The sequence below is a fragment of the Triturus cristatus genome, chromosome 6 (assembly GCF_964204655.1).
Source record: "Triturus cristatus chromosome 6, aTriCri1.1, whole genome shotgun sequence".
NCBI classification, from domain to species: Eukaryota; Metazoa; Chordata; class Amphibia; order Caudata; family Salamandridae; genus Triturus; species Triturus cristatus.
The window spans coordinates 556,859,954-556,885,961 of record NC_140589.1 but is presented as its reverse complement, the minus strand read 5'-3'; the positions used below and the strand labels follow the sequence as shown (position 1 = coordinate 556,885,961).

The 26,008-nt window shown below is 44.9% G+C and overlaps 1 protein-coding gene across 4 annotated transcripts in view; it reads left to right on the top strand.

Annotated features, from left to right (window-relative positions):
• PHIP (PHIP subunit of CUL4-Ring ligase complex) overlaps positions 1–26,008 on the top strand; it is a 1,862,070-nt gene that overhangs the window by 1,203,405 nt on the left and 632,657 nt on the right. For all 4 annotated transcript variants that reach the window (XM_085610989.1, XM_085610988.1, XM_085610991.1 and 1 more), the window contains exon 30: positions 19,510–19,665. In XM_085610989.1, the coding sequence (XP_085467115.1) occupies positions 19,510–19,665 (156 nt within the window). The remainder of the gene's footprint in view (positions 1–19,509; positions 19,666–26,008) is intronic.

The following is a 26,008-nucleotide window of genomic DNA, read 5'->3' as shown; positions in this document are numbered from 1 at the left end:
CAAGGTTATAGCAGTGCTGACAAGTAACTGCTATGTTAAGGTCAACATGTTTCAGCCTGCAGGGTTTTCCTACCTCCTGCTTTCGTCAGGACCTATGTTGCACAAACCCAAGCTACTGCAAAAAGGCACATTGAGAAGTGTGAAATATGAGTAACATATATAAGGTTGAAAAAAAGAGGTAAATGCAACCTTCAGTAATCTAAATCCTCTAGATCATAGGGTGTAGTCATCACCTAGAAAATAAAACAATTAATGCACCATGTGCAACCATCCAAATCAATCAAAAAACGTGCTGTAAATTAAGGCAAGAGTCATACTTTGCATTAATGATAAAGCATGTGAACATTGCTTACCCCACGTAATCTGGGATTATACCTCACCTACCCGGGCACCATGCTCGTGTGTAAGAGGCCCCGCTCTATATCAAGGGTGACAAAAATCACAACAAAAACAACATTTTTACTAAGTTTTACACTTTTTTACTGTTTGTTATGATTTTAAATATTTTGTTATTTTTTTGTTATTTTAAAAGAAATTATTTGGAATACTTTCAAGTATTTTGAGTTCGAGAGAGGTCTTCTCGTATTACGTGATGTGGTGCTGGCTGAACATCCAGAGTAAAGTTACATCACTATTCTCTATCAAACAGGACTTCTCCCCCTGCACCCACTAAGAATCGCCAGGTTAACCTCAATCATTGTTTAAAAACTAGGTCTCAAAGATGACGGCCGCGCTCCGATGTCAGTCACCAAACTTTGACTGTAATATTTACACGGACTCATGGGGCCCGTTATTAAAAGCTCCACGCTCGACAAGACACGTGTCAGCATTCCCCAAAAGCAACGTGTATTTCAAAGTTAATATCGGCCAAAACAAGAGCGCTTACCTGTCCGTCGTTACCCCGAGGCTAAACGAGCTGGATGGGAGGCAGCGACGGACATGGTACGGGCGCTTAAAAAGTAGCGTCCAACACAGCTGAAGCCCATTGACACTCTAGGACACGCCCCTGTAGGTGACTCGCCGTTACGTTGACGTAGCGTCTAACAAAAACTACAAAATAACGTCATCCTCTCTGGGAACTGTAGTTTAGCGATGTCGGCATGTGTAGAATGTGAGTGGAATTTCTATATATAAGTAAAACGCTACATACACAACAAGACAGTATCTAATGGGTAAATACCAGATCGTAGCTGTAATACGCTGTACCCATTGGCCAATCAAAAACCCTCGATTCGCTCAGGGCACCCATCACGTCGTTAGCTCCTGAGAACTACAAAATGATGTCGACAGACTTGGGAAATGTAGTTCCGTCGATGTCTAGGTGTGCAGAAAGAAAAGAATCGAGCAAAGGAGATGATGGCTCCCAAGGTCGCCTGTCCGCATTTATCTGTTTGGAACTGTGTGGAAAGTATAGTTCCATAGGCGTCACTGTGTATCTAGTATAGCGATGTTTATGGTTTCAAAGTAAATCGTGATTGGATGGATAGAGTAACATATCAAAATTGCAGTAAGCTGACAATAACAGCTGCACCTACGACTAATGTATCTTGAACAACTGAGAACAAGATACTGTTGGGTATTAGTGTAGAAGGGACAGGATAAGTTTCTGTAGGGGTGCATCTACCCATGAACTGATGTTGATATTATAATAGTCCATTACTACTGTAAACAGGTCATTGTACCAGTAGTAAGAGACTTAGTTAGTAATATATCACTAGAGTGGTCTATAAATCATTTGTCGCGACACTGAAATGTACAATCAAAAGTCTGGGAAGAATATTATATCTCCAGACAACACCTGGTTCAGTCAATGGAGAAACCCTTAATGATGATGCTCATAAATCTCCTAGATCTTATTGTAAGCCCAATGTCTACAGATTAGTCCAGGGTATATCATCATTTAGACCATGACTATCACTTTGAAGCTTGTGTACCCATTTCTGTTCTTTAATGAACAAGTATCTGGAGATGTCACTCGTATGTAGAGGTATGGTAGGTTTCTCTAGTACTGTCCAATAAAAGTCTTCTGCAGCATGATTGGCCTCTGCAAAATGTCTAGTGAGTCTTGTGGTGAGTTTTTTGCACCTGAACGTGCTCTTGTGTTCAAGCATGCGTGCCCTCACTTTACGAGTGGTCATCCCTACATATCGGGTTTGGCATGGGCATGTGAGAAGATAGATGAGGTTACTACTATTGCAATTGGTGAACTGCGTTTGAATCCAAGGCCTATTGGAACCTATGTCAATAGTCGTAGTGTGAGTAGTTTGTGGGCAAACAGAGCACGCCCCACAAGGATGATGTCCAGTAACTGGCGGTAAATCCCAAAGTCTACCCACTGGCCTTACAAGGCCCGCCTGAGGGCGTGTGTGTACCAGTCTGTCTCTCAGGTTGCCTGATCTTTTAAAGGCGAACAGCGGCAGGGCAATTTTATCCTCACAACTGTTAAGGATCCGCCAGTGTTTTTTAATACTCTTCTTGATTTTATTAGAAAGGGTACTGAATGTGTTGACAAACGTCAACCGTTCGAGTGGCGGTTTGGGCACAGGTGGATCTAACAAGGCTTCCCGGTTGTTATTAGAAGCTCTCTTGTCAGAACGTCTGACCAATTTGTGTGGATAAAGTCTCTTTTAATTGTTCTGTCAAGTGGTTAGAGTGTTTGACAAACCCCTCTGTGGTGGAGCAGTTCCTTCGAACCCTCAGAAACTGGCCATAGGGCAGATTGTCCCTGAGAGCTTTCGGATGCTGGCTGTCATATCGTAAGAGTGAATTGCGAGCCATGGGTTTCCGGTATAGTTCGCTCGCAAGGCCCTGTGATGTCACAAAGATGGATAAATCCAAAAAGGACAGGCGCATCTTATCACTCTCTACTGTGAATTTCAAATAGTTATTGCGTGTATTTAACCATTGATGAAATAAGCCAATGGAATCTTGATCTCCCCGCCACACCACCAGAACATCGTCAATATAACGCTTCCATAAGCGAATAGATGCAAGGAAGGGGTTGGTGGGGGCCAATACATGTTCTTGCTCAAAGGAATGGACATAAAGATTCGCTAAGCTGGGCGCGAAGACACTGCCCATGCTGGTCCCCGATATCTGCAAGTAGATGGTACTCTCAAACTTAAAAAAGTTTTCTTTCATCGCTATTTGAGCCAATGACATGATAAAATGTACAGGTGTGATGGATTGTAACTCTGTAGTTTCCAAGATAGAGCGTACTGTATCCAATGTCTCATTCTGGGGAATAGATGTATACAGAGACTCGACGTCAAAGGAGACTAAAAAATCTGTCTCAGCATCGAACTCAATTTGTGGCAGCAGTCTCAGGACATCTTTGGTGTCCTGCAGGTACGTCGGCATCCTTTGGACGATTGGTCTTAGAAAGAAATCCACAAAAGTGGATAAAGGTTCCAAAAGGGAACCTTGGCCTGAGATAATTGGTCTCCCTGGGGGTGGTCGAGTAGGCTTGTGCACTTTGGGTAGGACGTAAAAGTACGGGATAACAGGAAACTTGGTTTGTAAGAACTGAGCTTCTCGATTAGTTATCCAACCTTCCATCAGTGCCTCATCGATGTGTTGCCCAATGGTACGTTGCAATCGTTCAGTGGGATCCTGAGTCAGCACAGTATAGGAGTTCTGGTCACTTAGCTGTCGAAGGCATTCTGCCCTATAGTCGGTGGTATCCATAATAACAATGGAGCCGCCCTTATCAGCAGGTTTGATGGTAATCTCATTGTCTTTAGCCAGGGTGGTAAGTGCCTGCTGCTCACAACGTGGTAGGTTGTTGAACCTGGGTTGCTTCTGTTTGAACATGGCAGTGACCTCACAGACCACCGCTTTTTCAAAGGTCAAGACCTGGGGTGGAACCAGGTGCATAGGAGGATTAAAAGTAGATTTAGGTCTAAGACCCGTATTCTGCTCATAATCAGGAGTGTCCATAAGGGATTTATCCCTGAAGAAATGGTGGAGCCTGAGTTTCCTGAAGAATTGTGCTAATTCGCATTGAATGCGAAAAGAGTCGCCTCCAGAGGTGGTAACAAAACCAAGACCCCTGTTGAGAACGGACTGTTCCGCCTGGGTTAAAGTCCGTTTACTTAGATTGACTACTAAATCTAGTTTGGGTTGTTCTCTGACGGAGCCGAGTTTTTCTTTGTGTTGCTCCGAGTTGCTCCGAGTCCCTGAGTGTGGGCCACACTCAGGGACTCGGAGCAACACAAAGAAAAACTTTAACCCAGGCGGAACAGTCCGTTCTCAACAGGGGTCTTGGTTTTGTTACCACCTCTGGAGGCGACTCTTTTCGCATTCAATGCGAATTAGCACAATTCTTCAGGAAACTCAGGCTCCACCATTTCTTCAGGGATAAATCCCTTATGGACACTCCTGATTATGAGCAGAATACGGGTCTTAGACCTAAATCTACTTTTAATCCTCCTATGCACCTGGTTCCACCCCAGGTCTTGACCTTTGAAAAAGCGGTGGTCTGTGAGGTCACTGCCATGTTCAAACAGAAGCAACCCAGGTTCAACAACCTACCACGTTGTGAGCAGCAGGCACTTACCACCCTGGCTAAAGACAATGAGATTACCATCAAACCTGCTGATAAGGGCGGCTCCATTGTTATTATGGATACCACCGACTATAGGGCAGAATGCCTTCGACAGCTAAGTGACCAGAACTCCTATACTGTGCTGACTCAGGATCCCACTGAACGATTGCAACGTACCATTGGGCAACACATCGATGAGGCTCTGATGGAAGGTTGGATAACTAATCGAGAAGCTCAGTTCTTACAAACCAAGTTTCCTGTTATCCCGTACTTTTACGTCCTACCCAAAGTGCACAAGCCTACTCGACCACCCCCAGGGAGACCAATTATCTCAGGCCAAGGTTCCCTTTTGGAACCTTTATCCACTTTTGTGGATTTCTTTCTAAGACCAATCGTCCAAAGGATGCCGACGTACCTGCAGGACACTAAAGATGTCCTGAGACTGCTGCCACAAATTGAGTTCGATGCTGAGACAGATTTTTTAGTCTCCTTTGACGTCGAGTCTCTGTATACATCTATCCCCCAGAATGAGACATTGGATACAGTACGCTCTATCTTGGAAACTACAGAGTTACAATCCATCACACCTGTACATTTTATCATGTCATTGGCTCAAATAGCGATGAAAGAAAACTTTTTTAAGTTTGAGAGTACCATCTACTTGCAGATCTCGGGGACCAGCATGGGCAGTGTCTTCGCGCCCAGCTTAGCGAATCTTTATGTCCATTCCTTTGAGCAAGAACATGTATTGGCCCCCACCAACCCCTTCCTTGCATCTATTCGCTTATGGAAGCGTTATATTGACGATGTTCTGGTGGTGTGGCGGGGAGATCAAGATTCCATTGGCTTATTTCATTAATGGTTAAATACACGCAATAACTATTTAAAATTCACAGTAGAGAGTGATAAGATGCGCCTGTCCTTTTTGGATTTATCCATCTTTGTGACATCACAGGGCCTTGCGAGCGAACTATACCGGAAACCCATGGCTCGCAATTCACTCTTACGATATGACAGCCAGCATCCGAAAGCTCTCAGGGACAATCTGCCCTATGGCCAGTTTCTGAGGGTTCGAAGGAACTGCTCCACCACAGAGGGGTTTGTCAAACACTCTAACCACTTGACAGAACAATTAAAAGAGAGACTTTATCCACACAAATTGGTCAGACGTTCTTACAAGAGAGCTTCTAATAACAACCGGGAAGCCTTGTTAGATCCACCTGTGCCCAAACCGCCACTCGAACGGTTGACGTTTGTCAACACATTCAGTACCCTTTCTAATAAAATCAAGAAGAGTATTAAAAAACACTGGCGGATCCTTAACAGTTGTGAGGATAAAATTGCCCTGCCGCTGTTCGCCTTTAAAAGATCAGGCAACCTGAGAGACAGACTGGTACACACACGCCCTCAGGCGGGCCTTGTAAGGCCAGTGGGTAGACTTTATGATTTACCGCCAGTTACTGGACATCATCCTTGTGGGGCGTGCTCTGTTTGCCCACAAACTACTCACACTACGACTATTGAGATAGGTTCCAATAGGCCTTGGATTCAAACGCAGTTCACCAATTGCAATAGTAGTAACCTCATCTATCTTCTCACATGCCCATGCCAAACCCGATATGTAGGGATGACCACTCGTAAAGTGAGGGCACGCATGCTTGAACACAAGAGCACGTTCAGGTGCAAAAAACTCACCACAAGACTCACTAGACATTTTGCAGAGGCCAATCATGCTGCAGAAGACTTTTATTGGACAGTACTAGAGAAACCTACCATACCTCTACATACGAGTGACATCTCCAGATACTTGTTCATTAAAGAACAGAAATGGGTACACAAGCTTCAAAGTGATAGTCATGGTCTAAATGATGATATACCCTGGACTAATCTGTAGACATTGGGCTTACAATAAGATCTAGGAGATTTATGAGCATCATCATTAAGGGTTTCTCCATTGACTGAACCAGGTGTTGTCTGGAGATATAATATTGTTCCCAGACTTTTGATTGTACATTTCAGTGTCGCGACAAATGATTTATAGACCACTCTAGTGATATATTACTAACTAAGTCTCTTACTACTGGTACAATGACCTGTTTACAGTAGTAATGGACTATTATAATATCAACATCAGTTCATGGGTAGATGCACCCCCACAGAAACTTATCCTGTCCCTTCTACACTAATACCTAACAGTATCTTGTTCTCAGTTGTTCAAGATACATTAGTCGTAGGTGCAGCTGTACTTGTCAGCTTACTGCAATTTTGATATGTGACTCTATCCATCCAATCACGATTTACTTTGAAACCATAAACATCGCTATACTAGATACACAGTGACGCCTATGGAACTATACTTTCCACACAGTTCCAAACAGATAAATGCGGACAGGCGACCTTGGGAGCCATCATCTCCTTTGCTCGATTCTTTTCTTTCTGCACACCTAGACATCGACGGAACTACATTTCCCAAGTCTGTCGACATCATTTTGTAGTTCTCAGGAGCTAACGACGTGATGGGTGCCCTGAGCGAATCGAGGGTTTTTGATTGGCCAATGGGTACAGCGTATTACAGCTACGATCTGGTATTTACCCATTAGATACTGTCTTGTTGTGTATGTAGCGTTTTACTTATATATAGAAATTCCACTCACATTCTACACATGCCGACATTGATAAACTACAGTTCCCAGAGAGGATGACGTTATTTTGTAGTTTTTGTTAGACGCTACGTCAACGTAACGGTGAGTCACCTTCAGGGGCGTGTCCTAGAGTGTCAATGGGCTTCAGCTGTGTTGGACGCTACTTTTTAAGCGCCCGTACCATGTCCGTCGCTGCCTCCCATCCAGCTCGTTTAGCCTCGGGGTAACGACGGACAGGTAAGCACTCTTGTTTTGGCCGATATTAACTTTGAAATACACGTTGCTTTTGGGGAATGCTGACACGTGTCTTGTCGAGCGTGGAGCTTTTAATAACAGGCCCCATGAGTCCGTGTAAATATTACAGTCAAAGTTTGGTGACTGACATCGGAGCGCGGCCGTCATCTTTGAGACTTAGTTTTTAAACTATGATTGAGGTTAACCTGGCGATTCTTAGTGGGTGCAGGGGGAGAAGTCCTGTTTGATAGAGAATAGTGATGTAACTTTACTCTGGATGTTCAGCCAGCACCACATCACGTAATACGAGAAGACCTCTCTCGAACTCAAAATACTTGAAAGTATTCCAAATAATTTCTTTTAAAATAACAAAAAAATTACAAAATATTTAAAATCATAACAAACAGTAAAAAAGTGTAAAACTTAGTAAAAATTTTGTTTTTGTTGTGATTTTTGTCACCCTTGATATAGAGCGGGGCCTCTTACACACGAGCATGGTGCCCGGGTAGGTGAGGTATAATCCCAGATTACGTGGGGTAAGCAATGTTCACATGCTTTATCATTAATGCAAAGTATGACTCTTGCCTTAATTTACAGCACGTTTTTTGATTGATTTGGATGGTTGCACATGGTGCATTAATTGTTTTATTTTCTAGGTGATGACTACTCCCTATGATCTAGAGGATTTAGATTACTGAAGGTTGTATTTACCTCTTTTTTTCAACCTTATATATGTTAGTCATATTTCACACTTATCAATGTGCCTTTTTGCAGTAGCTTGTGTTTGTGCAACATAGGTCCTGACGAAAGCCGGAGGTAGGAAAACCCTGCTGGCTGAAACATGTTGACCTTAACATAGCAGTTACTTGTCAGCACTGCTATAACCTTGTTACACCCTTTTAATCAAGGTGTGTAGATTGCTTGGAATATTGAGAACTATCCCTTCTACACAACCTTTTTTAGCTTTCACTAATTCTTTTTCTTGCACTGCACTTCATAGGATATTTTCCTCTTTCCGTATCCTTCACACCTGGTGTGCTGCTGGTCAAATTAACTAGCCAGCTTGAGCAACAGAGCTTCTATCTTGCGAGACAATCCCCATGATCAAGGGATATATCTCTGCCAATAGTTGGATCACCAAATGAGATTAATGATCATGAGAGTCATCTTTCTCTCACTATTTGCTCGACTTGCTGAGTACTATTGATGGTTATCCATGCTCTGCTCATGGTTAGTTTTGGCTTAGTGCACCTTGGCTCCTTCTTGTTCATCACTTTCGTGCTGTTTTGTTACTAGACCCCCAGTTTCCGTTTTTGTGTTCAGTTTAGTATTAGGGGATTGGAACTTGGGCAGGTCTATAAATATTGTTTTCCCTTAGACCCACTGTTCACCAGATTTATTGATGTTGTTTATGTTCCCCCACAGGTCCTACTGGTGAATCCATCCTCTTGATTTCCCTGGATCACTGGTTTTGTATTCCAACTAAATACACTGATGCAATGTTTACTTTTTACTCTTTATTTTCCTTTCACGGCAGAAGCTAATTAGAGATCCTGAAGAAAGCCACGACACCGGCGAGGTCATTAGCTGAAACATGTCGATATCTATCCAGTGCCACTGAATCTAATCGTTTCCGTTGTACCTTATGTTCTTAATCCTAGCACAAGTTGGCCAGAATAAAGGTTAAGAGGTTAACCCTGTTGCCAGTTTTAATTCACCCAATCATTTGCACTAAACCCCTCACGACACCCTACCAGCTCACATTTGGTTTTAGTAACAACCCCAATAATACAGAAAAACATTCCTGAGATCCTCCCTCACAGCAAGGGGGTTGTAGCCCACACCATGACTAGGTTTCTTGGTGCAAGGAGGATTCTTAATGATGAAGCATGCCACCATTGGTGGGTGAGGGAAACCGTCCTTAAATGGGACACCTCACTGTAAGTCAGACCCTTTTTTGCATGATGAGGTTCCAGCTTTTGGATGTTAGTTATGCCACTTATTTCGTATTGGAGTTACCTTTAGCTTGTGGATTTTTTCTCCCTGTCCCTTCTCTTCCTTTGAAAGTTGTGGGGTCTTTTCTCCTCCATAGTTGTGGCATAATAACAGGTTTTTTGATGTGCTTAGATTATACCCTCTAGTCATCTTATGATTCCTGTCTCCTGTAAAGACATTTCTTCTGGTCCTCAGCACTTGTGCTTTTATGCAATGCAACTCTGTTACTTCAGTTTTTCATAATGATCTTTTTTTCCAAGTCTTCCAGATCATGGCGATTGGTCTTTAGACAATTATTTGCTCTCTTTTATCCAATGCTTCTGATAGGTCTCGCTTTTCTATCTGATATTCTTTTTATTGGGATGGAGACTAGTTAACTCTATAGCCCTTCCATGTGTTGGCCTTTGTTCAGCTGATCTTTTTGCAGACCCAGATAGTGGTTTTTCATTTCTCTATTCTAGCACGGTTTTTCACACCTACTGTTTTCTTTTTCAGTTATCCCTTAGCCGCCTGGTTGTAGCCATTCAGTCAATAGTGTTGTTTCATGTTTGATTGGCATTATTTTTCTGGGGTCTGTGATATCTTCCACTCCCTCTATCCTTTTATACCGTACCATGTTGTTGATTGCCTGCTCGGTCCTTATATATCTATCATTTTTCCCGTAATTGTCACATCCTAAGTCCATAACCAATGTTTGTGTATAATTATATTTACCTTCCTATAGGTATATCTATAATATAAATGTGTGTGTGTGTGTGTGTATATTCATATATATAAATATGGTTTACTTCACTGTACCTTTCTTTGTTTCCTAGTGGGACCTTCACTTGGTCATGGCATATGCATTTGTTTACCCTTCCTCCTCTGTGGCTTCTACGTTAGTCACAGAGGGCATACTTTTCTCTAGAAGTTTTTCACTGACCACGAGTGGTCTATTCCAATACTTCTTGTTATTGTTTTGAAGTGCTTCTACTGAAGTATTGATTGGTGCTTTCTACATCGTGGATGTGTCCTGAGATCTCTCCCTTTTTTTCCTGTTTCTGTTAGGGCACGTTTAGCTCACATACATGTTTCTATGGCAAGGAGCTTTGGCTCAGAGGCATTGGCTGTTGTTCTTTACCTTCAGCCCTGTCCCCTAATGGTCCTGATACCATCGGGAGAACTGTGTAGTATTATGCTTCTATGAAGTGTTATTTTCCAACGCTTCTTTATTCCACTGCCATGGGTGACATTCTCAATGCTTTTCCATGATTTACTGATTTCACTTCGCTGTGGGTTTTCCACAGTACTTCTGGTACGACGTATCCTGTCTTCACCTACATTCCTAGACAGCCCAGTCACTATATCTTATTATAGACCAGCTTGTCTTTAGGGACCTTTAGTGGGACCAGTTTGCAGACCCTCCTGCAGGGATGGCATTGCTTGGGTATCTAATTCAAAGGTAAGGAATCTGCAGCTAGATGTCTCTATCAGATGAATAAGTTACTTACCTTCGGTAACGCTTTATCTGGTAGAGACAGAATCTAGCTGCAGACTATTTATCAACCCTTCTAGTTGTTTCTTCTTTGTACAAGATCCCTTCCGGGTATTTTAATGCATTTCATTAGAACTTTCTAATGTTCGAGGCATGTGGGCTGCTGAATTCATATCTGTGCATAGATCGCCGCCTAGTGTTGGGTCCGGATGTTTGCACGTTGTTGTCCTGGAAGAGTCTTCGAAGTATCCTGAGATAGGTGACTCCTCCCCTGGACCACAGTGCGCATGGGCATCCTCTCCATCCTCAGATTGTTTTTTTCGCCATTGGGTTCGGATGTGCTTATCTTGACTCAAGTTAGGAAAATTTAGTTTCAGGCCAAAAGGCCTTTAGTTTTCGTCGGTACTGTTCCCGATCGGTATCGACAGCTTACTAGCTAGTTTAGCGACTTTAATAACTTTTTCGGATCCATTGTATCCGTCCATCGACCCTACATCGACGATGGAATCGAGGACCCCATTCAAGAGGTGTCCTGTTTGCCACGCCAAATATCCCCATATCGACGTCCACCCGGTGTGCAACAAATGCCTCTCACCGGATCACGACGAATCGAAATGTATGGCCTGTGCACGATTCAGATCCAAGAAGACTCTCCGGAATCGACGAGCCGCGAGACTTGAAGCGCAGCAGGCGGCACCAGCCCCGACCAACATCTTCAGCACCGAGGACGAAGATGTTGAATGCGTGGAAAACATACCCTCCAGCCCCGCTTCCGAACACGGTTCCCGATCGGAAGACGTCGATGAAGAGCTTTTTCACAGGGAAGAAGCCGACTATGAGGTAGGAGACTACGATGAGGCCTTAGGGGCCGAAGAAGGTAGCTCTGGTGACTAGCAAGGCCTACCCGTCCAAATGGAGGATATCCCAGAGCGTCAGTCTACGGCTCCGGTCGAGGGATCGCCTTCGGGCCTTACCCAAGATCAATCCCGCAGTTCCCCGGCCCCGCCCTCTGGCCAGGCCTCGGACATCCAGCGAGAGCCATTATTACTCAAAAAGACTGGTTTCCCTTCCACGAAACCGAAACCAATCGGCGCACCGGTTCCACAGAAACCGAAAGTGAAAATAACACTGGTCGGCTCGAGGAACATCACACCTTCGACGCCAGCCAAAACCGTCGGCTCCGACCGCACCAAAAGGGACTTCGGTGCCGAACTCGCTGCAGCCGATGTCGGCGCCGACCCAAAGAAAAAGGCCATCGGTACCGCAAAAGCGACTCGGCCTCCGGCACCGAAACAATCGGCACCGACCACCAAGGTTAAAATGGCCGCTGCATCGCAATCCACCTCGAAAGCAGCAACTACGGTACAATCATCGACGTTGTCGACAGCTACTACCTCTCCTCGACTCGATGACCCTGTGGCTCCGAAGAAGTCCACACCTACCTCCACGGAACCACTCGGCGGCAAAGAACCGTCGGCGTTCTAGGTGCGACAAGTGGCAGCGTCCTTGCAACGCATCAGAGAAAAGGCAGCCCTCCAGGCCTCGTCGGGCTCCGAGCCAAAAAAGGCTCAAAAGGCGCCTTCGGCTTGCCGCCATCCACGGCGCCGAAACTGTTCGAGGTCAGAACACGTGTCACCCAGACAAGGTCCCCATCTACTGAACGCTCTCCTACTGGGACATACCGTCCCACTTCATCGACGCCGACACCGGCAGGCTCATGCTCCGAAAGCGGAAGATCACTTCCGAGCAGGCTCTCGACTCCTACTAAAGCAAAAACTGCCGGCGGAATCGGAACCAGTTCTTTATGAACGCCTCCACACCTCTTACCCAGAACCACAGTCCTTCTCTCCGACGCACTCCGACACGGACGCAGTAGAGGACTATATGGGTGACGACCCCATCTACCCCAGGGATATGGACCCTGAAGGACAGCAGGACCCTGATCAAGTTTGGGATGACCCTGTAGACCCAGGTGCCGCTCTGGATACACAGGACACGCAGCTTTATGGCGCAAAAACGTCTCCCACAGAGGACACAGCTGCATTCAACGCCCTCATTGAACGTGCCGCAGCCAATCTTGGAGTGCAACTCCACTCGGACACAATCGAGGACGATTTCTTGGTGGACACTTTTGCATCCTCAGAGAGGACTGTAAAGACTCTGCCCATGTTGAAAGGTGTCCTCAAGCCAGCAAAGGACATTTTCAAAGAAACCACCAGGGCACGGGTAATAAACTCCAGGATCGAGAAAAAATACAAGCCCGCACCTGGGGACCCTACGTACATTAGAGGCCAGTTACCTCTGGACTCCATCGTGGTTGCCAATGCTCGCAAACGTGCACACTCGCAGTCAACTGGTGATGCTCCTCCCCCGGACAAAGAGTCCAAGGTGCTAGAGACCTCCGGCAAAAGGATTGCAGCCCAGGCGGCAAACATATGGCGCATTGCCAATACACAGGCGCTCCTAGCTCGCTACGATCGCTCACACTCTGACACGTTAGAGACCCTACTCCAACATTTACCAGACGAGTACAAAGAGGCAGCGGAGCTCCTCATCAGGGAGGGACAACTTCTCACAAACGCATCCATTAAATGTGCACTGGATGCCGCCGACACAGCTGCAAGAGCAATAAACACTAGCGTCATGCTAAGACGACACGCCTGGTTACGAATCTCCGGGTTCAAACCTGAGGTTCAAAATAACATCCTCAATCAGCCCGTCAACCCTGACTACTTATTCGGACCAGAGGTTGACACCACCCTAGAAAAAATAAAAAAGACACAGACACTGCAAAGTCGATGGGGGCTCTGCAAACGCAGACATTTCGTAGTGGCTCCTTTCGTCGCCCCGGAAATAGAGGAGCAGGTAGAGGACAGGGGTCACAGCAAACCTACAATAAAGGGGGAACACAAAGTACCTATGATAAAAACACCCGAGGTGGATATCGTGGCTCCAGCACGAAGGGCAGAGGACGCGGTTACGGCAATACCAGGTCCTCCCCCAAAAACAAACAGTGACGCCCTCTCCCTTCCCCCCGACCACATAACACCTGTCGGGGGAAGACTCCAGCGGTTCCTGTCCACGTGGACTACCATCACCACATACAGGTGGGTCAAAGATGTTATCCAACACGGTTACTGCCTCGAACTAACCTCCACTCCACCCACAATACCGCCAAAGCAACGTCCTATGTCCTCAGAGCACTTAGCGTTATTACAGCAGGAAGTGCTAAGTATGCTGCAAAAAGGCGCAATAGAGGTCGTGCCCGTCCACCAGCAGGGGACAGGGGTGTACTCTCTGTACTTCTTAATACCAAAAAGGACGGGTCACTCAGACCTATACTAGACCTGAGACCCCTCAACCACTACATTCTCTCAGAGCATTTCCACATGCTCACCCTACAGCAGGTTCTCCCACTGCTCAGACAGGGAGACTTCCTAGCCACGCTAGACCTCAAAGATGCGTATTTCCACATACCCATACACCCATCACACAGAAAAACTCAGGTTCACTATTCAGGGGCAGCACTACCAATTCAAAGTCCTTCCCTTCGGCGTGACAACAGCACCCAGAGTTTTCACAAAGTGCCTAGCTACTGTGGCCGCACATCTACGGAGGCAACACATACACGTCTACCCTTACCTGGACGACTGGCTTGTTCAGGCAAAGTCAGCCCAGCAATGTGCCAGCCACATGTCCCGCACCATTCACCTTCTTCACAGTCTGGGATTCTCACTAAATTACCCAAAATCACATCTCCAACCCGCACACGTACAACAGTACCTAGGTGCGAACATAGACACTCTGGCAGCCACAGCTCAGCCAAATCTAGTGAGGATCAACGGCATCCAAATGCTGATCTCAAAGTTCAAACCCCAACACTCCCTTCCTGCGCGAGTGTTCATGCAGTTGATAGGCATGATGGCCTCCTGCATTTTCATAGTCCCACACGCGAGACTACATATGCGCCCGCTTCAGGAGTGCTTAGCGCGTCAATGGAATCAGGCTCACGGGCAACTAAAAGACCTAGTGTTGGTGAGCGGTCGGGCATACAATTCTCTGCATTGGTGGAAGCCACAAAACCTTTGCAAGGGTCGACCGTTCCAAGAGCCTGTTCCACAAATGATACTGACAGCGGACGCGTCTCTCCAGGGATGGGGAGCTCATGTACTCAATTACACAGTGCAGGGACTATGGACAACACAACAAAAGAAGATGCACATCAACCTTCTCGAACTGATGGCAATCTTCCTGGCAAATGAAAGCCTTCAAGGTACACTTGTGCAACAAAGTCGTGTTGATCCGGACGGACAACATGACTGCCATGTACTACATACAGAAGCAGGGAGGAACGCACTCTCCACAGTTGTCTCATCTGGCTCAGAGCATGTGGAAGTGGGCCATTCAGAGGAACATATTCCTCATGGCGAAGAATTTATACACAAAGGAAGGTGCACTCAAATAACCAGGTCCAAATTGATATGTATTCCAAAAGATCTTCTCACGATCTTCGTATTTATTAAGCAAACTAGGCAGCCAACGCGTTTCGTTCCTAACACACAGGAACTTCTTCAGGGCACAGAGTAGGTAACTTAAGTAATCCTATTCCAAATTCGTAGAGTCAGGGGAAACCCAGATCACAAAGTCGAACCGCACAGCAGGTGTGTAATAGCACATCCACAAGTATAAAAACGAAGGCAAGATCTTTTACAAAAACGTCACGTGTAGAAACAGGATAGTGGGTCAGGTCGATTATGAATCCATTGTTGGACCAATTAATCTCAGTGTTCGTAGATGAACCGGCGGCATGATAACCAGCAGCGGAAAAGCGAAGCAAATATTCCTCATGGCGGAACACCTCCCCGGCAAGGACAACCAGATGGCGGATCTGCTCAGCAGACACAGCCACCAGATGCACGAGTGGGAGCTACACTCGTCAGTACTCCAACCGTACTTCCAACAGTGGGGTCATCCAGAGATAGACCTATTCGCGACAAGCGAAAACGCAAAATGCCAAAGCTTTACCGCCAGGTTCCCACATCCACAGTCGCAGGGCAATGCGATATGGATGAACTGGTCCGGCAGATTTGCGTACGCTTTTCCCCCAGCGCCGTTGATACCGCTGGTGGCACGCAAACTGCGACAACACTCACTGACACTCATCCTGGTTGCTCCCACTTGGGCACGCCAACCATGGTACACCACCTTTCTGGAACTTTCCGTGGTGCCGCACCAAAGGCTGCGGATCAAACCCGCGCATTTGACGCAGAACCTTGGAGAAATTCAGCACCCAGATCCGCAACAGCTGAACCTGGTGATCTGGCTCCTGAAGTCCTAGAGTTCGGCTACCTAAACCTGCCACCTGACTGTATGGAGATCATTAAGGAAGCTAGGAGACCCACTACCAGAGCTTGCTATGCAGCCAAATGGAAGAGGTTTGCCATTTATTGTAATAACAATGACATAAACCCGCTAGACGCATCCATTCAAAACATAATCTGTTACCTCTTACACCTATACCGATGCAATCTGGCGTACACCTCAATACGTATCCATTTAACTGCAATAGCAGCCTATCTCCAAAACAGGCAACACCTCTCTTTATTCAGAGTGCCTGCCATCAAAGCCTTCTTGGAGGGACTTAAACGAGTAATTCTCCCAAGACACCCACCAGCGCCAGTGTGGAACCTCAACTTGGTCCTCACCCGACTGATGGGCCCACCCTTCGAACCTCTCCACTCATGTGAGATTCAATTCCTCACCTGGAAAGTAGCTTTCCTAGTGGCAATCACTTCGCTAAGAAGAGTTAGTGAACTCCAGGCACTAACCATTCAAGAGCCATTCATACAGGTTCTCGCAAACAGGGTCGTACTACGTACCAACCCAAAATTCATGCCTAAAGTAATATCGCAGTTCCACATGAATCAAACAATTGAACTGCCCGTTTTCTTTCAAAATCCACAAAATGTAGCAGAGAGAATGCTCCATACACTAGATGTAAAAAGAGCTCTCATGTACTACATAGACAGAACTAAACCCTTTAGGAAGACAAAACAACTTTTCGTTGCCTTTTCTCCACAACATAAGGGCAACGCCATTTCCAAAGCAGGTATAGCCAGATGGATCGTTAAATGTATTCAAATTTGCTATCAAAAGGCTAAACGCACATTAACGATTCCCCCACGAGCCCACTCAACACGTAAGTTAGGGGCCTCCATGGCTTTCCTAGGAAACATTCCTTTACATGATATATGTAGAGCAGCCACATGGTCCACTATACATACATTTACCAAACACTATTGTGTAGATGTACACTCAAAACAGCAGGCAGCTGTAGGACAGGCTGTTCTCAAAACTCTTTTTCAGACCGCTGCAGCTGGCACTGGTGGCCGCCGCTAATAGGAGGTACTGCTGTGTATTCTATGCACAGATATGAATTCAGCAGCCCACATGCCTCGAACTGAATATGCTACTTACCAGTATGCATCTGTTCTTGGCATGTAGGGCTGCTGACATTCATATCGCCCACCCTCCTCCCCGGCGCCTGTAGCAGCTGCAGCTCTCAGAATTACTGTATAGCATGGTCATCACTTTCTGTATCTACTCCATCACTGCCACAATGGCGAAAAACAATCTGAGGATGGAGAGGATGCCCATGCGCACTGTGGTCCAGGGGAGGAGTCACCTATCTCGGGATACTTCGAAGACTCTTCCAGGACAACAACGTGCAAACATCCGGACCCAACACTAGGCGGCGATCTATGCACAGATATGAATGTCAGCAGCCCTACATGCCAAGAACAGATGCATACTGGTAAGTAGCATATTCATATTTTGACATAAAGATGTCTCTTTTTGGGCACACAGTTTCCGTAGGCAATTTCTATAAGTGGCTCGACGTTTTTGGCGCAAAAAATAGTTAAGAAACTGACAGTGCGTCAAGGGAGGGCTTATATGTACTCCGCCGACGTTGCATCCGGTGGAGAGTGTCGCTATGGAGTTGCTCGATATCCTCTACAAACGCGCAGAAAGTTTTCTGGACCCAGTCTGGTGCCTGCGGAGAATTCAAAGGTAAGGAATCTGCTGCTAGATCCCGTCTCTACCAGATAAGCCTTTACTGAAGGTAATTAACGTATTTATTATGCCCGTAAATATGTTGCACCCTGCCTTAGGCTCTGTAGGACTGCCACAGGGGTAACGTACACATTTTGCAGATGGAGCTTTGGCTTTGCCATTGCTTTGAATGGAAAGTCGGTCTAGCACTTATAAGCTGCTCTTCCAGTCTGTAGTGGCAGAACAGAAGGCTCGGTTTACTTGTATCACACCCAGGGTGGCACCACTGGTGCTGAAATCCCCTGCGTGACCTTCTAGCATGCTCTGGGTACCCTATATTGGGGACTTATATGTAGGTTAGCTTATGCCAGTTAGGTATAGCCAATCTAACATACGTGTTTTGGGTTCAGTGCACTGGCGCTGAGGTGTGGTTAGAAGCCCTCAGTGCACTTTTAGTCCAAAAACCTGCAGCATCAGTCCAAAAACATGGGTGTGACCATACAAAAGAGGCATTTCCTTACAGTTATCATTGACAAATGCTGTATCCTCTGATTCCAAGAGCCATGTAGTTGATTAGCTATTGCAAGGTGCATTGATCTGGATAGGGGCATATGACCTTGGTATCTGGATATTTCGTACCTCGTTTGCAAAGCTGCGTTTCAATTTAAGCTCAGAGCACGCCTTCCTCTTAGGAAGGTTGTAGGTTGTTGAATCACAACTTGCCAACGTTACGTCTGATAGCCTGGAACCTGAGAGACTAGATCTTTATTAATCTTTGAGGCAATCTTTTCCTAAGACTGTATATTCTAGGAGGCAGAGATTTTGTGTAGATTGGTGGTGTTCTAGTTTTATTGAGAAGTTGCAGTTTCTTAAACGTGATAAGGGCTTAGTAGGATGAAGGAATATTTAGAAGCAATTTGTCTGTATGTTTTTTTCTACTGAGAATAGTGGTACATTAAGAGTAAAACGTGCTTCCGGTAGATGCTTCTAGCTGTATACTCCCAACCTTTAGAATATCCCTAGACACCAGACTGGATCCAGAAATGTCTATACCTATGCACCTGCATCCTGGTGTCTTGTTGCTCTGTACAACCCTGGAAATGACATAGTGGAACAACTCCTTGTGTCACTTTGTGCTTGCCCTCTACCCAACCCTTGTAGGATGCTTTGGGAATAATTCAAGTAAGGTATCTGTTGGGGTCTCAATCCTTTAGAAAGACAAGTTAATTCATTTTGGGAATATTTTTTGTGATTAAAGACCAGCTCCAATTAATGCATTACACCCCTCTCAACTCCCCTTTCTTATAGTGGATGTTTACCTGTTTCTTAAATTGTTGCTAAATATGAAATTATTTTCCATCTATCGCATCTTGGCCTTGGTCCAGAAATCAAATTTGAACTGAGGCGACTGGTGCAGACATGCTTTATGTTGGGTGCTATGACGTCTTAATGGACTTCCTCCCAACTTAGACATAATAAACATAAGATGAGTGAAGCATTGTTAAACATTTTAAAAAGCGAATTATTTACAGATGCTTAGTTTAATATTTGTTGATATATTTCAGCTGTTTTTCCGGAAGAGCTTGGATTAAGTGTTCCACTAACCAGTAACGAGGTTAGAAACTTGATTTACAAACCATTGGATGGAGAATGGGGGTCCAGGACCAGAGATGAAGAATGCGAAAGAATCCTTTCAGGAATTAATCAACTCATGACACTAGGTGAAAATAACATTCTGCTTGCTACAACTACTCTTTTTTAACAGATTGTTATAAAGGCCTTTGGCATCCCCTATTCTGTAATCTGGTTTAAGAAATGTATAGTTTGTGTATTGATAATCTTTCATTTTTAAAGTGGATCTTAATATTACTTCAGTCTGATATCTCCCAGTTATAATTAAGGATTGTTTTAAACGTCTGGCTTGACACTACAGCTAGGTGAACTTTTGGCTAACCGTCTTGTGCTGGGCGTGTTTGCTGTCTGTATGGAGGGTTGGGCATAAGGCCTGGCTTGAGGTTGTACGCATCAGCTGTTGGCCACCCACGGAAGGTTGGGTGTAGAGCCTGGGTCTGTCACCTAAACCATGCAAATTTTACCATTCAATAACTGTACCATTCAGTTTTTACCATGCAGGTAAGTGCCACGCAGATCAGTTAAAAAGGTACTTTAACAATGCTGTACTTTAGCACTCTAGTAAATTAAATGACATAGTAAACATGCATATATATCTATATAAAAATATAATTTAATTTTTCTGTACATGTATTTAGGAAATTATCTGTGTGTGTGTGTGTGTTTGTATATATATATACACAGATGAATAGTTCAAGGATTGGAAATGTGTGATCTGTAAAGCATGTAAACAGGCAGATATAGGAAAGAAATCAAGTCCAAAAATAGAAAGAGTATCACAATCCAACAGAAAATTACATGTGAAACAACCTATGTTGTCTATATTCTTGGATGCAAGTGTGGTCTAAAGTATGTGTGTAACACCATCTACCAATTAAGGAAACAAATATTGGAGTACATCAGAGCAATTGAAGATGGATCCATCATACGCAATTGCTAAACACATAATGAAAGAACATGAGGATGATACCTGGAAAGGGATTGAATATTATGGAACTGAGCATGTAAAAAAGATGTAAGAGACAGTGATACAGTTCAACTACTGACACAAAGGGAATCCTGATATATTATCGGACTTTACACTAGGATCCCATTGGAGCTCAACAATGATGAGGAACTGCACATTCATTTAGAATGATGTAGTCAAATGACTATTTGAGAGGAAGCTCTATAAGACCTGGTTTTTAAAGGAAAGAACACATGAGGAACTGAAAATAATACCTCACTAAGAGGATAATATGGTGGAGGAATTTGAACTGATGCAACTGATTGTTGTGAAAGTCGACTGCCTCAAATAACGTTCCTAGAGAAGATTTGTGAGAATGAGGAATTTCACATTCATTTGGAATAATGTAGTGAAATGACCATTTGGGAGGAAACGCTGTGACACAACTCTTAAAGAAAAGAACACGTGAGAGACCGTAAACAATACCTTGCTTGAAGGGTAATAAGGTGGAGGAATTCAAATTGATGCAACCAAGTGGTGTGAATATCAGCTGCCTCAAATAGCTCACTTAGACATTATTTGTTCAAAATAGTTTGCTAATCAGTTGCCCCAGAAAGTACAGGATCACCTCAGAGGAAGGATTTTGATCATTCCTCTGCTATACATATGATTTGATTCTGCTGATAACCTGTATTTTCATTGTAATTGTTTTTTAACGTGGTTAGATATTACTACAACTCCTAGAATACTTTGTTGTGAGCAATGCTGACATAAATTCAGAAACCGAAAATGGACTATCGGCTGTTGACAATACCGGGTGGGGGCGAACAGGTCGAAACGCGCTGGATGACACTGCTGTTACTGATGGCACATGTTTAATAAATGAGGAGAAGCATACTTCCCAATGGCCTCTGACTTTTGTGGTTAAATAAGTGTGTGTGTGTGTGTGTGTGTGTGTGTGTGTGTGTGTGTGTGTGTGTGTGTGTGTGTGTGTGTGTGTGTGTGTGTGTGTGTGTGTGTGTGTGTGTGTGTGTGTGTGTGTGTGTGTGTGTGTGTGAGAGTGTGTGTGTGTGAGTGTGTGTGTGAGTGTGTGAGTGTGTGAGTGTGAGTGTGAGTGTGAGTGTGAGTGTGAGTGTGAGTGTGAGTGTGAGTGTGTGTGTGTGTGTGTGAGTGTGAGTGTGTGTGTGTGTGTGAGTGTGAGTGTGTGAGTGTGTGAGTGTGTGTGTGAGTGTGTGAGTGTGTGAGTGTGTGAGTGTGTGAGTGTGTGAGTGTGTGAGTGTGTGAGTGTGTGAGTGTGAGTGTGAGTGTGAGTGTGTGTGTGAGAGTGTGTGTGTGTGTGTGAGAGTGTGTGTGAGATATCTACTGGCGGTCGCCAGTAGATAGTTCTAGTTAGGACCGAGTTCCCATAGGAAATCTGAAAATTCTATTTTGAATAACTTTGGCGCCGGTTGACTTACCTTCGTGAAATTTTCAAAACTAATGGGGCGCTCTGCTCAGCTCCTACCCTGAAAGTCTCGGGGTGATTCGTCAAGCGGGGGCTGAGATAAAAGGGGGGGTCCCAAAACGCGTTTTCCCCATGCATTTTCCCATAGGACCTTTAGTCGAAGGTACAGCCCGAACGGCTGAACAGAATTACTTGAAATTTGGCAAAGAGGTAGTCCCCAGGTCAGGCATGTGCCTTTTGCTTAAATGGTGTAAATCCGTTCAGTAGTTCCTGAGAAATCACATGTATATCTGGGCGGAGCCTAACCACACATCTCATTGTGAGATCTGATTGGCTGTCAGCACTTCATCCAAGAAGTGTTGGCAGCCATCTTGGGACCAATATACATGATAGCACCTCATTAAAAAGCATTGCAGTTAATAGAAGGTTTTAAGATTTTAGTTACATTATAAATCATTTGTTGATGGTACCATACTCATTTTAGGAATTGTGGTGTGTTCTAAGGTGATTTTACCATGTGAAAAAGCCTTCTGCTGTGATATCATGAATCATGTTCGAGAGAAAACTATTTTCTCATGCTTTTCCCACAGAGGTTTGGAAGGTGATCTATAAGCTAACTGAGAGTATATTTTCTGTAAATTCACATTATCTTTCTCAGTCATGTGAGAATCAAGTCTGACATTCTCAGTAAAACATGTACATCCAACAAGGGCAGAGACTGTCAGTTGATTCCTTTGTGTTCTACTGCAGCTTCCCAGAGTTTTCTAAAGAACAACTAGAGCGCTAACAGTCCTACTTATGACAAACGTATGGCACACCTGAAGCCATCTTGGTTGGAATAAAGTGGTAATTCTTAAAACATTTAATTTACAAAGGAACAAAATGAGGGGGTTCATTTTGCCATAGGAAGTATGATTAGTGCTGCAGAAAGAAAAATGAGGGCACATTTTGAGTGACTTCTCAAATCCTCTTATATTTCATTAAAAAATTCTGACATGCAGACTGAAACATGCACTTTGAATACCAGCAGCAGACTTCCCTGGTGAGCAGAAGCTTTACTACAGTGATCTAATGAGCAACTAGAGTGCTAACATTCAGAATTTATGGCAAATGTGTGACATATCTGAATACCTTCTTGATGGAATCAAAGTAAAAAACTGAAAGCATTTCCTACTGAGGAGACTGCAGTACATGAGGAAATTAGGAAACTTCATAACAAATAAATCTCCCAAGATGGCCACCAGACACAAAATAGCCTAAATGCAGCACAAATATCACCCAGATGTAGCCCAATGACAGATGTGTGCAAAACACTTATTTTTGGTGTATTTGCAGTTTTATATAGTGCAGACTTGTCAGGTATTGGAATGCTTTACATGAGCATTGGTTACATCACACAAGATCAAATTCATTTTGGTTGTAGACACGGGGAGATTAAGTGATTGGACCAGAATCACAGAATGTTGAGCTGAAGCAGACACTCTAACCTGGTTCCCCAGTTGCAAAGTCTGCAGCTCTGGAAGTAACACCACATCCTCTCGCCAAGGTGCAACATTTAATCAAGTGGTCAACTGGATAAAAAAACATAAAGATTACAAATAATTTAAAAGTTCTTTGTCGCTATTTGAAAACTCAGAAAATATGTCCTCATTTTAGTTTTTTAGAGCACTAACCATAATTTTGATGCAAATAAGACCCTCTCATATATGTTATTTCTAAAGGAAATACTCTAGGTATTACAGTTTTGATTACATCAAGATGACGTCAGGCGTTCCACACTTTTGTAATAAATATAGAATGTTAGCAATCTAGTTGTTCATTGGGATACTGTTGAGAGGCAGAGGCCAGGGGCACGGACTCTGAAAATTGAAGGCAGGTAGGAAAGTGCAGAGGCAACAATTTGACCACACTGGGCAGGCAGGAAGGGCAGTGGCAGCACAACAGACTATGGAGGGCAGTGGAAAGGGGGGCAGGGGCAACAAACCAACAATACAGGACTGGCAAGAGAGGCTGTGGCAATATAATAGTCCATTGTGGGCAGAAGGAAGAGGCAGTGGTAGTACAACCATACATGCCAACAGACCCGTTTCAGCCAGGAAACGTCCAATGTTTTTAAGCTCAAATGGGCTTTATTTGATCTGTCTCCTGTCTACAATCTCCTCTTTTTCAATGTAACTCAAAGGGGAAAATCAATACCCCAGTTTTTTTTCAAAATCTCCCTCTTACCAAGTTCAAAATGTTCGCAAGTATGGTACATTGAATCATGGTAGGCAGGAGGAATTTGGGTAGGGACATGGACTCCGATAACAGAGGACAGGAGGGACATGGAGAGGTGCACCAAACTGACCCTACAGGGCAGGCATCAGGGTTTGCAGCAGCACAATACACCACACAGCGCATGCGGGACGGGACGGGAGTGCAGCACAACAATCCATAGAAAGCAATAGGAAGGGGACAGGACCATGCACATGGACAGCAGAGAACAGATGGGAAAGAGGCAATGGTAGCTAGCTGACCATAATGGACAGACAGGAGAGAAAGCTGCAGCATAACAGACCATAAATGGCAGGAGGACGGATCAGGGGCATTACAATGGAACAGACAAGCCAGAAGGGAGGGAATAGGGGGTCTGCACATGGAAACAGAGGGCTGGGGGCAAGGCAGGAGCAGCAAGATGACCATGGAGGTCAGGCAGGATGGGCACTAGAAACAAGACATACCATGGAGAGCAACAATGAGACTATGGTGGCATACACACAGACCATGGAGGGAAGGTGGGAGGGGGTCAGGGGAGGCTAGCTGACCACACAGGGAAGGTGGGAGGGGCCATGGCAGCACAGAAGACCATGCATGGCAAGCGGGAGGGTTAGTGGCAGCACAATGGCTATGATGGGCAAGAAGGAGGGTGCAGGGGCATGCACAAAGGACCATGGAGGATAGAAGGGAGGGTCAGGACCTGGGCACAGACAAGAGAGTTCAGGGGAAGGGGCCTCACAACAGACCGCGCGGGGCAGGCAGGAGGCGCAGTTGCAGCACAACAGATCAGGGAGGGCAGAAGGGTGTGGCAGTAAAATGGACCATGGAGGACAGGAGGAAGGGGATAGGGGCATGGCATGTGGACAGGCAGGGTGGAGGTGGCAGGGACAGGTTACAGTCATCTGACAATGCTGAGAGGGGAGTGGCAGCTCAACAGAACACTCAGAGTAGATAGGAGTGGCAGGTCCATGGAACATGGTGGGCAAAAAGGATGGAGCAGGGGCATGCACAAAGACATCGGAGGGCAGGGGGAAGGAGAATAGGGGCAGCAAGCTAAGCACAGAGGCTAAGCAGGAGGTCAATGATGGGCCATAGAATTGGGCAATGGAGGGCAGGAGGGGTGGACTGGTACATCATGCTAAATGGAGGGCAGTGGCAGCACATCAGACCATGCATGGCAGGAGTGAGGAGGCTAGTCCATGGATTCAGACAACCGAGGATAGGGAGGAGGTGGATGGGGCAGCAAGCTAACTGTTTAGAGAAGGTGGGTATTAGGAACTTTATTGTTTTTAAAATGTGTGTCTGTGCGAGCTACTTAAAATATGAACAAGTATGCAGCATAATCTCACTTTTATTCAGGAAGAAGAGGACGTTTGTGACTGTGACTCCGGGCTCACTTGGCAGAAACACCCCCTGAACCTCCACCCCCATCGCAAAATGTAATGCCCGTGAAAAGGGTAGGTGGACGCAGTGTTATATAGAACATAGTCCTGAGAGCACGATTGAAAATGAAAACTAGATGTAGTATATGGTATAAACTATGCACCAAAAAGTGTGATATAAGATGAACCGGGGCGTGAAATATAATATGCAATACATTGTGCGCAATGACAGATTCATTGGAGAGCGCGAGATCGCACAGGCACTAGCGCGTGCTATGCGATATGCGCCTTGGAGTGTAATATGTACAGGGCAGTGTTGTGTAACATAACTAGTCTCTAAAGTTGTAATATAAAATATGTGCTGGGGAGTGTAACGTTGCATATGCACTGTGACAAAGATATGG